General features: G+C 37.1%; 1 protein-coding gene across 1 annotated transcript in view; it reads left to right on the top strand.

Moving 5' to 3' along the window:
* Positions 1-12,925, top strand: part of COL5A2 (collagen type V alpha 2 chain) — a 220,624-nt gene that overhangs the window by 123,374 nt on the left and 84,325 nt on the right. The window contains exon 2 of the mRNA XM_007955761.2: positions 11,735-11,959. Coding sequence (XP_007953952.1) covers positions 11,735-11,959 — 225 coding nt within the window. The remainder of the gene's footprint in view (positions 1-11,734; positions 11,960-12,925) is intronic.

The raw sequence follows: 12,925 nt of genomic DNA on the forward strand, positions 1-12,925 counted from the left end.
AGGTACATACTTTTGATTAAGCACATTATACCTAATTTATTTGGTGAGGATGAAAAAGTGAGAACAAGACCATAATTTTCTATAGAATTTATTACTGAAATTTCTAGTTCTATTTGTGGTGGTTTTACAGCTATTCAATATATGAGCCATGTGTTTGGAGAGAAAAAAAATATATGTCAAATGCTTTAGCAGACTCACAATCAGCTTTCCAGAAATAATTGTAGACTGGAATTACATGTGCATTGTGTGTAGTTTTAATTTCACATTTTGGCCACAATCATTTAGTTTTCCAGTGATACATGGAATGAAATGTAAGCAGAAACTAATATGAGAGTTTTCCTTTTTCCATCTTAAGTAAAGTAAGACATCAGTTTTACTAGTTAACTGAAAAAAATTTTGCATCTGAGATTGAAAACCAGTTAATGGTTACAGTGAAGAAACTAATCACGTTGATAGGCATTCTATCTCCAGTCACTTAATTTGTATGCTTCACTGAAATACTGTGAGTGAATTTCCTTATTTATACTTCTTCAGAGTGTTCTGGTTACCTAGTGCAACTCCCACAAGAATATACCACAAATGGATGGCCTTAACAAACAGGAGTTTATTCTCTTATAGTTATAGCTAGAAGTCTGAGTTCAAAGTGCCAGGCTCTAGGGGTTGTGTGAAAGCCCCTTGAACTTGGGCTTCAGCTCTGTCTCTTGCTCCCAGCCTACTGAAGCTAGAGGCTTTTCTTCACTCAGGCAAATACTGGCTGCTGAGGCTAACAAGCCCAAGGTCGACAAATAAGATGGCACAATCCTGATGTTACCAAACCACATGCCAGGCCATTAATTCAAGTCTATTGTAAGTCTCAAGGTTGTTAGAACATGGTAGGCTGCTGAGCAATGACATGAGCATATTCAGGGTTCAAGCGTGCCATAAGCTAGAGACTATCCCCAAGGCTTCTTCTTATATACAGGAAGCAGACCTCATCCCAACAACATCTACTCAGCTGCTTGTGGTAGATCCCACCATGGAGGTGATTGCCAGTCTCATCATGGGGAATAACTACCACCAGCTTCCCAGCCACTCAACCAGGCCCAGCCAAGTTGACATACAAATTTAACTACCACACAGATTCAAAATAAATTTTTAAAATTAATTGTTTTTATAGTTTTGGAATCTAAGATATGATTGCCCTTAGTGGGATAGAAACTTAGCTCAAATAGTCATTGAATGCCTACTATAGTTCAGTTGGCAAAATTAAACAGAGGAAGATTTATCTGAATTTGGAGGGCTCATTAGAAACTGAAAGAAACTAATATGAGAGTTTTCATTTTTCCATCTTAAGTAAAATAAGACATCAATTATACTAGTTAACTGAAAAAGTTTTGCATCTAAGACTGAGAAACAATTAATGGTTGCAGTGAAGATGAAAAATGCAAAATGCCACAGGACTATACCATACCTAGTCACCTACCTTGTGTCTTAGACTTTGAGGCTGAGTTGGAAAAATATCAAATTATTTAACAATTCCTCTACCCTCTCAACTATCCACATAGCTTCTCATATTACCTTACTTTAAAAATTTGTGGATCAGATAAGGGAAGAGAAATGATGAATGAAGAGTTGGCATTTACTCTGAAGGTACTAAAGGAAGAGCAATACTCTCCTTGGTTTGTCCTTATAATACTTATGATGATTATCAGTGCCTGAGTGCAGAAGGAAGGAAGGAATTTCCTTGGAAGATCTCTGGAACTTAACTGAGCTGCTTGGACTAGGCTTTGAACAGAAGACTACAGCTGTGCTTTGGTCCAGTGAGGCATGCATGCCTTCACCACCTCCTTTGTCCTATAAGGCATTCTTTGCCTATTTCATGAGGGCACCACTTGACAACACTCATGAGTCTAGTCCTCAACTACTTTTGCAGTTAGAGAAAATCTGAGTAATAATAATGTTACTCCAGAAGGAACTGAAGCCAGCTGGGTCAGGAAGGCTGAAGGGCTGCTCAACTTTTCTGAAAATTCTTTGAAAATATGAGTAACTGTGACTGGCACAGTACTCTTCCTTTCTGGCCACTCAGAGGTCTGGATGTCAGAACTCACTTGGTAAGGGCAACTAAGTGATGTATTGTCCTTTCATTCAAAATAGGGGCCCTAAATGCACATCCTCTCTGGGAAGTTTATGAGAGGCACAAAGAGAGCTACATGTGCTGTTTAACGGGCACATTAATGAACTATTTTCTTCTTTCTTTCTTTCATTTCACTCATGCATTAGTCACTCATACAGCAAATACACTTACCAAAGACTGATTACATGACACTAAGTGTGAATAATACCAAGATGAAAAAGAATGCAACTCTAGGTCCCAAAGAACTCATTGTTCAGTGGCGGACAATGATTTGAAAAAACATTATTCTGATTAAGGAGATTTAAATTTTTGTAATACATGAGCGTCAACATTATTTCTTCAAGGAAGAGCTCCAGTTAATGTCTAGAGATGTTCACCATAATCTTGTATGTAATGTATTTTTCAGTCTTTGGTGGAGTAGTGCCTAAGGCACTTGACCGTTAACCAGAAGGCTGGCAGTTCAAACCCATCAGCCACTCCTTGGAAGGAAGATTGGGCAATCTACTTCTGTAGTGATACAGTCTCGGAAACCCAAGGAGGGGTAGCTATGAGTCAGATCTGACTCACCAGCAGTGAGTTTGGTTTTTGGTTTTTGATAGATAAACCCGAATAATTTAATATAAAATAGAATCACATTTCTCTGGAAAATAAAAAGGTTTCAAAATGACCATTTCCATGGTGACATTTTTTTGTATGAGTAAGATTATATAAAAAGATTATAAGCCCACCAACCCATTGCCCTTGAGTTGGATCCAACTCACGATGACCCCTCCTTGGGTTTCAGAGGTGATATCACTACAGAAGTAGATTGCCCAACCTTCCTTCAGAGGAGTGGCTGGTGAGTTTGAACCACCAGCCTCCTGGTTAGCAGTTAAATTCCTTAGGCACTATGCCACCAGAGCTCCTAAAAAGATTATAGACATGGGATGTGTCCTATAACTGGTAAGTCCCAATTCTGATAACTTAGGTTATGAGTAACTATTTTAATAAGGTGGTGGATTTGGTCTGCCACCTAGTGATTAAGAACTGAATTCTTAAAACTAAATGCAAGAGCATGTAAGATTTATGAGAAGACAAATCTATGAGGATATTTGAGAAACATAGCACTATTGAGTCACTCTCAAGTAAAAAGTGGTCAGATAATTTATATCTCTACTCTTTAAGATGTCAGTGCCAGGATGTTTTTGGTAATAACTTCACAATTATTTGGTTCACTCTGTGGGAATATTTGGTAAGGGTAAAAGAATCTCATAGCTTGAAAGATAAAAATTCTGGAAGATACAACACCATGGCAGATTACAAAATAGTGACTATCATAGTATCAAATTTCTAGCAGTCCTCCTCAATATTATGAAAGTTAAAGAAAAGTGAACATCAGAAATAGAAGTAGCACAATTTCCTGTTTTGGTGCTCTCATTCAGATTTTATAAAAAAATCTTTACCCAGGTACTTTAGGACCAGTAATTTTTAAAGCTCTAGGCCTTAGATCAAGGTTAATGTTGCCTTGGGTTAATTTTACGGTTTGTGTAGATGAATCAGGATAGTACTGAATCTCTCAGAATGCCACTTGAAAATTCTCATTCTGTTTTTTAAAATATATAAACATTCATAAAATAACTAGTACATTGTAACAGATTTATTGTTAATTTTTTCTACAAATTGGCTGCAGTTTTACTTTTCTTCTCTTTGAAGTGAATGTTCATATAGAAAAGAGAAGGGACAACCTAATCACAAGGTGCACAACTACTGTGTACAAACATGAAAACTGCAGGCCCCCTGTAGTTTATACCCACTGTTTCTCAGTACATGTCTTTCTTTTAGACGTGAACAATGAGAGTTCACCGAGTTTTTGTGCCTCTGTGATGTGTACGGTTCTTGTGTGGGTGCAGAGAAGACAGGGTTTAGCAGTGAATGTGGTTTTTCCTCTCCTTGCCATTTAAAAAACATTCCAACTAGCTTTCCACATCATCTTCAATTTAATTACAAATTCTCAGGGGAAAGTAACCAGTGATGACACAGACTATAAACTAACTTTTAACACTGTCATTTAAGGAAAGAAATAGTGGCCTACTTCTTTGCCTCTTGGGTTGAGGTTATGCTGTCTTAAACTTCCAGGAAGAAGCTGACCTTCTATGAGTTAACACAGGACTGAGATAAAGTGTCTTTTTATACCAGTCTTGAAGGAGCAACAGAGAACAGCATAATTCACTCTGTGAAGAGTCTTTCAAATATGTTAATAATATACAATGTTATTACATGTCATTTTGTTTAATTATCATTATTATTATTATTTTGTTTTCATATTCTATGAAGTAGATAACTACTTCCAACTATCAAATTGTTTCATAGGCATAATTTTTTCAATTCCACAATGATAATATATAGTTTTGAGAACAGAGGACATAGGATTTTAATATTTTGTGCATTCAATATAAAAAGGAGGGTGGCATAGTGCCTAAGGTATTTGACTACTAACCAGAAGGCTGGCAGTTCAAACCCACCAGCCACTCCTCAGGAGGAAAATTAGGCAATCTACTTCTGTAGATACACTGCCTCAGAAACCCAAGGAAGGGTCACTATGAGTCGGGATGGACTTGATGGCAGTGAGTTTGTTTTGTTTCTTTTATTCAATATGAGGCACCTACCCACTAAACTCTTACTAAATATGGGCAAACAGTGTTGTCCCCCAGGGTATGGGGAGAGAGAAGCAAGTTAATTGAGTTTATAGCACATCTCATTTAATGTTTGTTACAGTATAGTTCATTCTCAGTCATAGAATGTAATGAGCAAAATTATCCTTAGTTTATCTACTTAACGAAACTATTCAATGGCCTGTAAATGTAAGATCATTTCTAAATAGGTTGTGTTTTGTGGAAATGTTCATTATGGAAATACATCATTTCAAAATGATTTTTATCTAAAAAGTTATACTGCTTATTTGATATACAATTTTCTTTACTTTTGAAAAAGCAGTCTGCTGCAAAATATATTAAAACAGAGGTCCTATTGGAATCACAATAGAAGGTCCTGGGTAGGGTGGGAGAAAAATATGGAATAAAACTCAAAATGATAGAAAAAAAAAAAGACCAGACTTTACTAGTTTTATAGAGACTGGTGGAACCCTCAAGACTGTGGCCCTTAGACACCCGGCAAACCTGGAACTGAACTCACTCCTGTGACTTAACTTTCAGCCAAAGGATTGACAGGCCTATAAAGTGAACCATAACACCAAGAAGAAACTCACTCTTTTGAACAATCAACCACATCCAAAGGGCAAGATTTTCCCCCAAAATACAAAGCTCAGAAGATGGGAAGGGTGGGAAAGAAGCATGAGTAGGAATAGAGAATACAATGAGAAGAGTGGGGATTGCAATCAATGTCACAAAACAAAATTTGTATAAACTGTGAATGGAAAATTTTCTTGTAAGCTTTCACCCAAATCACAATAAAAAGTTTTTAAAAAAAGGTTTATTAGATAGATTCAAAGAATCAAAAACATACAAAAAATTTTTAAACCAATCCTTGGTTTAAAATGCCTATGATAGCATTATGGATACAGAACCAGTAATGTTTTGTTAATTATCTATTTTTATGTGATAAAAGTCTTTTGATGATGATGAAATGGGTTAGAAACTTCTGTGCTCTTCTTATGAAAAGCACAGGAAACCATGAGGACATGGTGACATGCCCTTAAAGCAATTTTCCATTTTGCCAAATATCTGTGATGAAAGACTAAGTATGTGAAGCACCGTCTTCCATAATATGTACAAGAAAGCAGTAAGAAAAATGCTATCCTGGAAGAACTTTCCAAACAAGGAAGATGGAGATTTCAGGAAAATCATTTACCATAAATGAAATAACTTTCATTTGTGGTTCTGCGTTATTATTTGAGTATATTTGTAAGATATGACAAATGGTAAGTTCTTTCACTACCTACTTGCAAATGCAGCTTCTAAATTTTTAGTTTTATTTTTACAAAGTGCAAAGTTAAAGCTGGTGCAATTAAATTAGTGAGGCATAATTTAGACTCATTTATTCATATGTTTATTCATATCCATCCATTCAACAAGTATTTATAAATGCCAGTTTTATGCAAGATATGGTATCTAGTGATAGAAAGACAGTGATAATCAAGACATATTTAATATCTACTTTCATGAAGTTTATTATCTAATGCAGGTGATAGGAAAATAAATAAAAATAAATAAACAAGGGTAGTAATTTTTGCCTATTAGTTAACAATTTAGAAACTGTTGAATTGTCTTATATCTATTACAGACTTAAAAAGATGAATTAATTCTTTTAAGTGTTCTGTGAAGCATATCAAGTGTGTAAAATAAATCTATATAGGTAGTCAGAGAAGAATTTTTGGGAGAAGTTACAAGTAAGCTATGAGGGTAAGCCATGACAGGCTAGGATGACGGAGGAGAAGGCAGATCCAGAAAAAGGGGCGAAGTTGTGCAAGGACTGGGATGGGTGGGATACTTTGCCTTTTCAATTAACAGAAAGATTAGTGTGGCAAGAAGATAGTTGTGAGGAGAGGCTGACATTAAATACATTTGGATTGATAGGCAGGTATAGATCATGCAAGGGCTTTAGGTCTCATTAAGAGTTTGAATGTAAATACTTGGAAGGTTGCTGAAGGATTTAAGCAGGGTAATATGATCATATAACATTTTAAAATACTATGTAGTTTTCTTTTTTATAAAATCACAAAGTAAAATATATATGCAATTTAATTTCTAATAAATGTATAATGGAAATTCTTTGACAATATGTACACATGTGTGTATTTCTCCCAATCTTCCTTAATTTTTTATCTAAGTATTGAAAAGTATTTTGTATATATTATATAGCAACTTACTGTATTGTTTTGGACATGGCTTTCCTTAATTTTGATTCTAATATAAATAATTCATTGCATAGTTTTGCATGTCCTATACAATTTAGTAGGCACATTTAGATTAGAATGTCTAGAGGAGGTCCTTTCTATAAATTGTTGTTGTTGCTGTTGTTATGTGCCATTGAGTCATCTCCAACTCATAGAGATCTCATGTACAACAGAAGGAAACAGTGCTCAGTCCTATGGCAACCACATGATCCCTACCATACGTGAGCTCATTACTGCAGCCACTGTGTCAATCCATCTTGTTGAGCACCTTCCCATTTTTCGTTGCCCCTCCACTTTAGCAAGCTGACATCCTTCTCCAAAGAATGGTCCCTTCTAACAACATGACCAAAGTAAGTGAGATGAAGTATGACCATTTTTGCCACCAAGGAGCATTCTGGCTGCACTTATTCCAGGATAGATTTGTTAGTTCTTTTAGTAGTCCACAGTACTTTCAGCATTCTTCACCAACACCACAACTCAAAAGCATCAACTCTTCTTCAGTCTTCCTTATTCGTTGTCCAGCTCTCACATGCATATGAGGTGATTGAAAATACTGTGGCTTGGGTTAGGCTTATCTTAGTCTTCAAGAAGATATCTTTGCTTTTCAGCACTTGAAAGAGATCTATTGCAACAGATTTGCCCAATGCAGTATATGTCTTTTTGATGTCTTGATTGCTGCTTCCATTGGTGTTGATTGTAGAACCAAATAATATGAAGTCTGACTTCAATCTTTTCTCCATCTGTCATGATGCTGCTTATTGGTCCAGTTATGAGGATTTTTGTTTTCTTTATATTGAGATGTAATCCATACTGCAGACTGTATTCTTCAATCTTCATCAGTAAGTGCTCTGAGTCACCCTCACTTTCAGCAGGCAAAATTGTGTTATCTATGTATCTCAGGTTGTTAATGGGCCTTCCTCCAATCCTGATGCCATGTTCTTCTTCATATAGTACAGTTTCTCAGATTATTTGCTCAGTATATAGATTGAATAATTATGGTGAAAGGATACAATCCTGACACACTCCCTTCCTGATTTTAAACCATGTGGTATCCCCTTGTTCTGTTCAAATGACAATGTCCTTGTCTATGTACAAGTTCCTCATGAGTACAATTAAGTGTTCTGGGATTCCCATTCTTTTCAGTGTTATCCACAATTTGTTATGTTCCACACAATTGAATGTCTTTGCATAATCAATAAAACACAAGCAAACATCTTTCTGGTATTCTTTTCTTTTAACCAAGATCCATCAGATATCAGCTATGATATCCTTTCTTCCATGTCACCTTCTGAATCCAGCTTGCATTTCTGAGAGTTCTCTGTCAATATACTGCTAAAACCATTTTTGAATTATCTTCAGTAAGATTTTACTTGCATGCGGTATTAATTCAATAATTTCCACATTCTGTAGGATCACATTTCTTTGGAATGGGTACAAATATGGATCTCTTCCAGTCAGTTGGCCAGGTAGCTGTCTTCCAAATCTCTTGGCATAGCTGAGAGTGTTCCTCCAGTATGGCATCTGTTTGTTGAACATCTCAATGTGTATTTCATCAATTCCTGGAGCCTTGTTTTTCTCCAGTTCCTTCAGTGAAGCTTCAATTTCTTCCTTCAGTACCATCGGTTCTTGATCATATGCTACCTCCTGAAATGGATGATCATCTACTAATTGGTTTTGGTATAGTGACTCTGTGTATTCCTTCCATCTTGATTTATGTTTCCTGTATCATTCAACATATTGCCCACGGAATCTTTCAATATTGCAATTCGAGGCTTAAATTTTTTCCTCAATTTTTTCACTTGAGAAATGCCAAGTGTATTTTTCCTTTTTGGTTTCCTAACTCCAAGTCTTTGCACATTTCATTATAATAATTGACTGTCTTCTCAAGCTGCTCTTTGAAATCTTCTTTTCAGCTCTTCCTTTCCTGTCCTTTTAATGACCTTTTGCTTTCTTCATGGATGATGTTGTTGATGTCATCCCACAATTCTTCTTGTTTTTGGGCATTGGTGTTAAATGCATCAAATCTGTTCTTCAGATGGTCTCTAAATGCAGGAGGGATATAATCAAGGTCACTTGTCTCGTGGACTTGTTTTAATTGTCTTCAGCTTCAACTTGAACTTGCCTATGAGCAGTTGATGGTCTGATCCACTAATCAGTGCCTAGACTTGTTTTGGCTGAAAATATTGAGTTTCTCCATCACCTCTTGCCACAGATATAGTCGATCGGATTCCTGTGTACTCCATCTGCCGTTTGTGTCATTGAAAAATGGTATTTGTGATGAATAAGTTGTTGGTCTTGAGAAATTCTATCATGCAATCTCCAGCGTCATTTCTATCACCAAAGCCATATTTTCCAACCACCAGTGATTCTTCTTTTTTTCTGACTTTTGCATTCCAATCACCAGTGATAATTACCACATCTTGATTGCATGTTCAGTCAATTTCAGACTGCAAAAGTTGGTAAAAATCTTCAGTTTCCTCATCTTGGCTTTGGTGGTTGGTATGTAAATTAGGATAATAGTAGTATTAACTGGTCTTCCTCGTAGGCATATGGGTTTTATACTATCACCGACAGCACTGTACTTCAGGATAGATTTTGATACATTCTTTTTGATGATGAATGCCACAGCATTCTTATGCAATTTGTCATTCCTGGCCTAGTAGATCATATAATCGTCTGATTCAAAATGGCCAAAACCAGTCCATTTCAGCTCATTAATGCCTAGGACATCTATCTTTATGCATTCCATTTCATATTTGACAACTCTCAATTTTGCTGGATTCGTACTTCATACATTCCATGTTATGATTATCAAGGGATGTTTGTAGCTGTTTCTTCTCATCTTGAGACATGACACATGAGCAAATTGAGGTCCTGAAAGCTTCACTCTATGCACATCATTAAGTTCAGGTCTACTCTGAGGGGGCAGCTCTTTTCTGGTCTCATTTTGAATGCCTTTCAACTTGAGGGACTCATCTTCCAGTGCTATATTGAACAATGTTTCAAGGTTATTCAAAAAGTTTTCCAGTAATATATCAGACAGTGTTTCACTGCTATTCATAATGTTTTCACTGGCTAAGTCTTTCAGAAGTGGATGGCCTCTTCTTTCTTCTGAGTCTGTCTTAGTCTGGAAGCTCCACTGCAACCTGTCCTTCATTGGTAACTTTGCTGGCATTTGAAACCCTGGTGCCATAGCCTCCAGTCTCACAGCCACACTCAAGCCACATACAAGCCACCAAGTTGCGACAAACTGAGAGACAAGTTTGTCTCTCTTAACTATTCCAAACTGCTCCACTGATTTCATGGCCTCCCAGACCCTGTTCACTTACCTGGCCTGCCCCTAGGGTGCTCATGCACGTGAACATCCACCTTGCCCCAGCACCTGGGCTGCCTTCTATAAATGGACACTTTTTGTAATGTAGAGTTGCTGAGACACCGGGACATGGAGTTGTTTCAGAGAAGCAGTTTATTAGCACTCCCAGGCAAAGTTCTCATGCCCTAGCATCAAGGCCAGAGAAGTCGCACCCCCGGGCAGGGGGCATGGATTTTTATAGACACAGAGAGGACCTAATTGGGGACACCAAGGAAATGACAGGGTCCTCTAAGGAAATGGCAGGGTCCAATTAGCTGTTAGCATGAGTCTGTACTTAATTAACATGAGGGGGCTTCACAGGAGGAAGTTTGTCATTGCATGGGACTTTCCAGCCTGGGTGGGTTCTGTCACTTCAGTTGTCTTATCAGGCTGTCTCATCAGGGCCTGACACCTGGAGGAAGCTGCCAACTGACATATTGGGGCTTGGTTTTACTTGGCCTAACACTTTTATTCTTTTTTACTTTATGTTTGAAATATTTTAGAAAGTTTTCTTCCATGGTACATGAATATATACTTTCTGTTGTTCTGAGGTTTACATTTATTGTGAGTTGAAAGTCACAATAAAAAATATATATATAAAAAAGCCAAACCAAACTCACTGCTGTTGAGTCAATTTGACTCAGAGTGACTCCTCCTTCGGTTTCTGAGGCAGTAACTCTATGGAAGTAGATTGTCCAACCTTCCTTCCAAGGAGTGGCTGGCAGGTTTGAGCCGCCACCCTTCTGGTTAGCAATCAAATACCTTAGATAGGTACTATGCCACCAGAGCTCCAGTTTATTTCCCCAAACATCAAAATCATATATTCTCTTTTGATCTGCCCTTCTTTTTCTCCTTTATTTTAGAAAGTCTGTTTGCATTTCTCCTTACTATCTTCCTATCTTTGATCATTCTTTTGTACCTTCAAAAATAAAATTTTATAGGAAGCATTATCTGATTAAGTATACTTTTTTGTATCATTCCACTATTATTTCATGCTGATTAGATATTGCTTTCTATGTAAATGGAGTCCCTCTGTAGTGCAAGTGGTTAGCATTCTAGTCTGCTAACTGAAAGTTTGGAGGTTCTACTCCAACAGAGACACTTCTGAAAAATGAGCGATCGAAAACCCCACAGTTTGACTCTGACACACATGGGGTCACCATGCATTGGAATCTACTCAAAGGCAGCTGGTTGATTATATGTAAATACTAAATTAAGTGCGTTCATATGTGTTTTGTCTCCCTGTAAGGTTACTACTTAGCCCAGTATTTCTTAGAACCCACAAGATGACTCACCTTTAAATTATTATATTCTCCAGATTCCAAAATTTCAAACGTTTACTAACCTCTAATCTTTCTTCTTTTTCTTCTTATTCTAGAGAGTTATGATGAAGAAATAGCCTGCACACAGAATGGCCAGATGTACTTGAACAGGGACATTTGGAAACCTGCCCCTTGCCAGATATGTGTCTGTGACAATGGAGCTATTCTTTGTGACAAGATACAGTGCCAAGATGTGCTTGACTGTGCAGATCCTATCACTCCTCCTGGGGAATGCTGTCCAGCCTGTCCACATACAACTGGCAATAGCAACACCAATTTTGGTAAGAATCCTTAGGACCAACTCAGAGGTGATTCAGTGAGTCATCTTTACAGTTATAGTGTTTTTAGCCCTCAGTCTTAAGCAACCCATGAGAATATTTAAGCCACTGTTGAATAGTCTTGCAGATTAATGATTTCACTCATCCATTCTGTCTAAATATCAAGATAATTTTTTGGCTGAATTTTAAGTGCTTATGTTTAAGTTGTGAATCTTTGTATCACATACGATTATTGTAGTTAGCATATCCATGATGACCATCTCCAAGATATTTGTTGATTTTCAAAGCCCATTATTGTCCAAGAGGAGGCCTAGAAAACGCATTTATATTTCCTGGTGCCAACTTTTCCCATGAGAATAAAATAATTATTTCTAATAAAATTTAATGCCATAGCACCTGCTTTTACATTCATGCATAAATGCAGCATGTTTTTAATGTTGTCTAGGAAAATCTCTGGGTAGTGCAAGTGGCTTGCAATTGGCTACAAATGTAAAGGTTGGTGGTTCAGAATGCAGATCCAAATGTTTCAAGAATTTACACAAGGAAGACCCTGGGGAGCAGTTCTGCTCTGTGATACATGGGGTCACCATGAGTTGAAATTGACTTGATTTCATAAATTTGTTTATATATTTAAAAAGAAATTTGAGAACAATGCACAAGAAACCATTAATCATGGCTGTCTAAGAGGGTAAAACATAGGAAATAGGGGAAAGAAGACAGGGTTGAAATGGCATTTCCCAGTGTATAATTGTTTATCTTCAATATATTTTGGATTTTGAACTATATGAATGAACAACTTACCCCAAAATGCACTGCTGTCAAGTCAAGTCTGACTCATAGTGACTCCTCCTTGGGTTTCTAAGGCAGTATCTCTATGGAAGTAGATTGCCCGACCTTCCTTCTGAGGAATGGCTGGTGGGTTTGAACCACCAGCCTTCTGGTTAGCAGTCAAGTGCCTTAGGCACTATG

Source organism: Orycteropus afer, unplaced genomic scaffold, assembly GCF_000298275.1.
Source record: "Orycteropus afer afer isolate SDZICR_OR568_19922 unplaced genomic scaffold, OryAfe1.0 scaffold00001, whole genome shotgun sequence".
Taxonomy (NCBI): Eukaryota; Metazoa; Chordata; class Mammalia; order Tubulidentata; family Orycteropodidae; genus Orycteropus; species Orycteropus afer.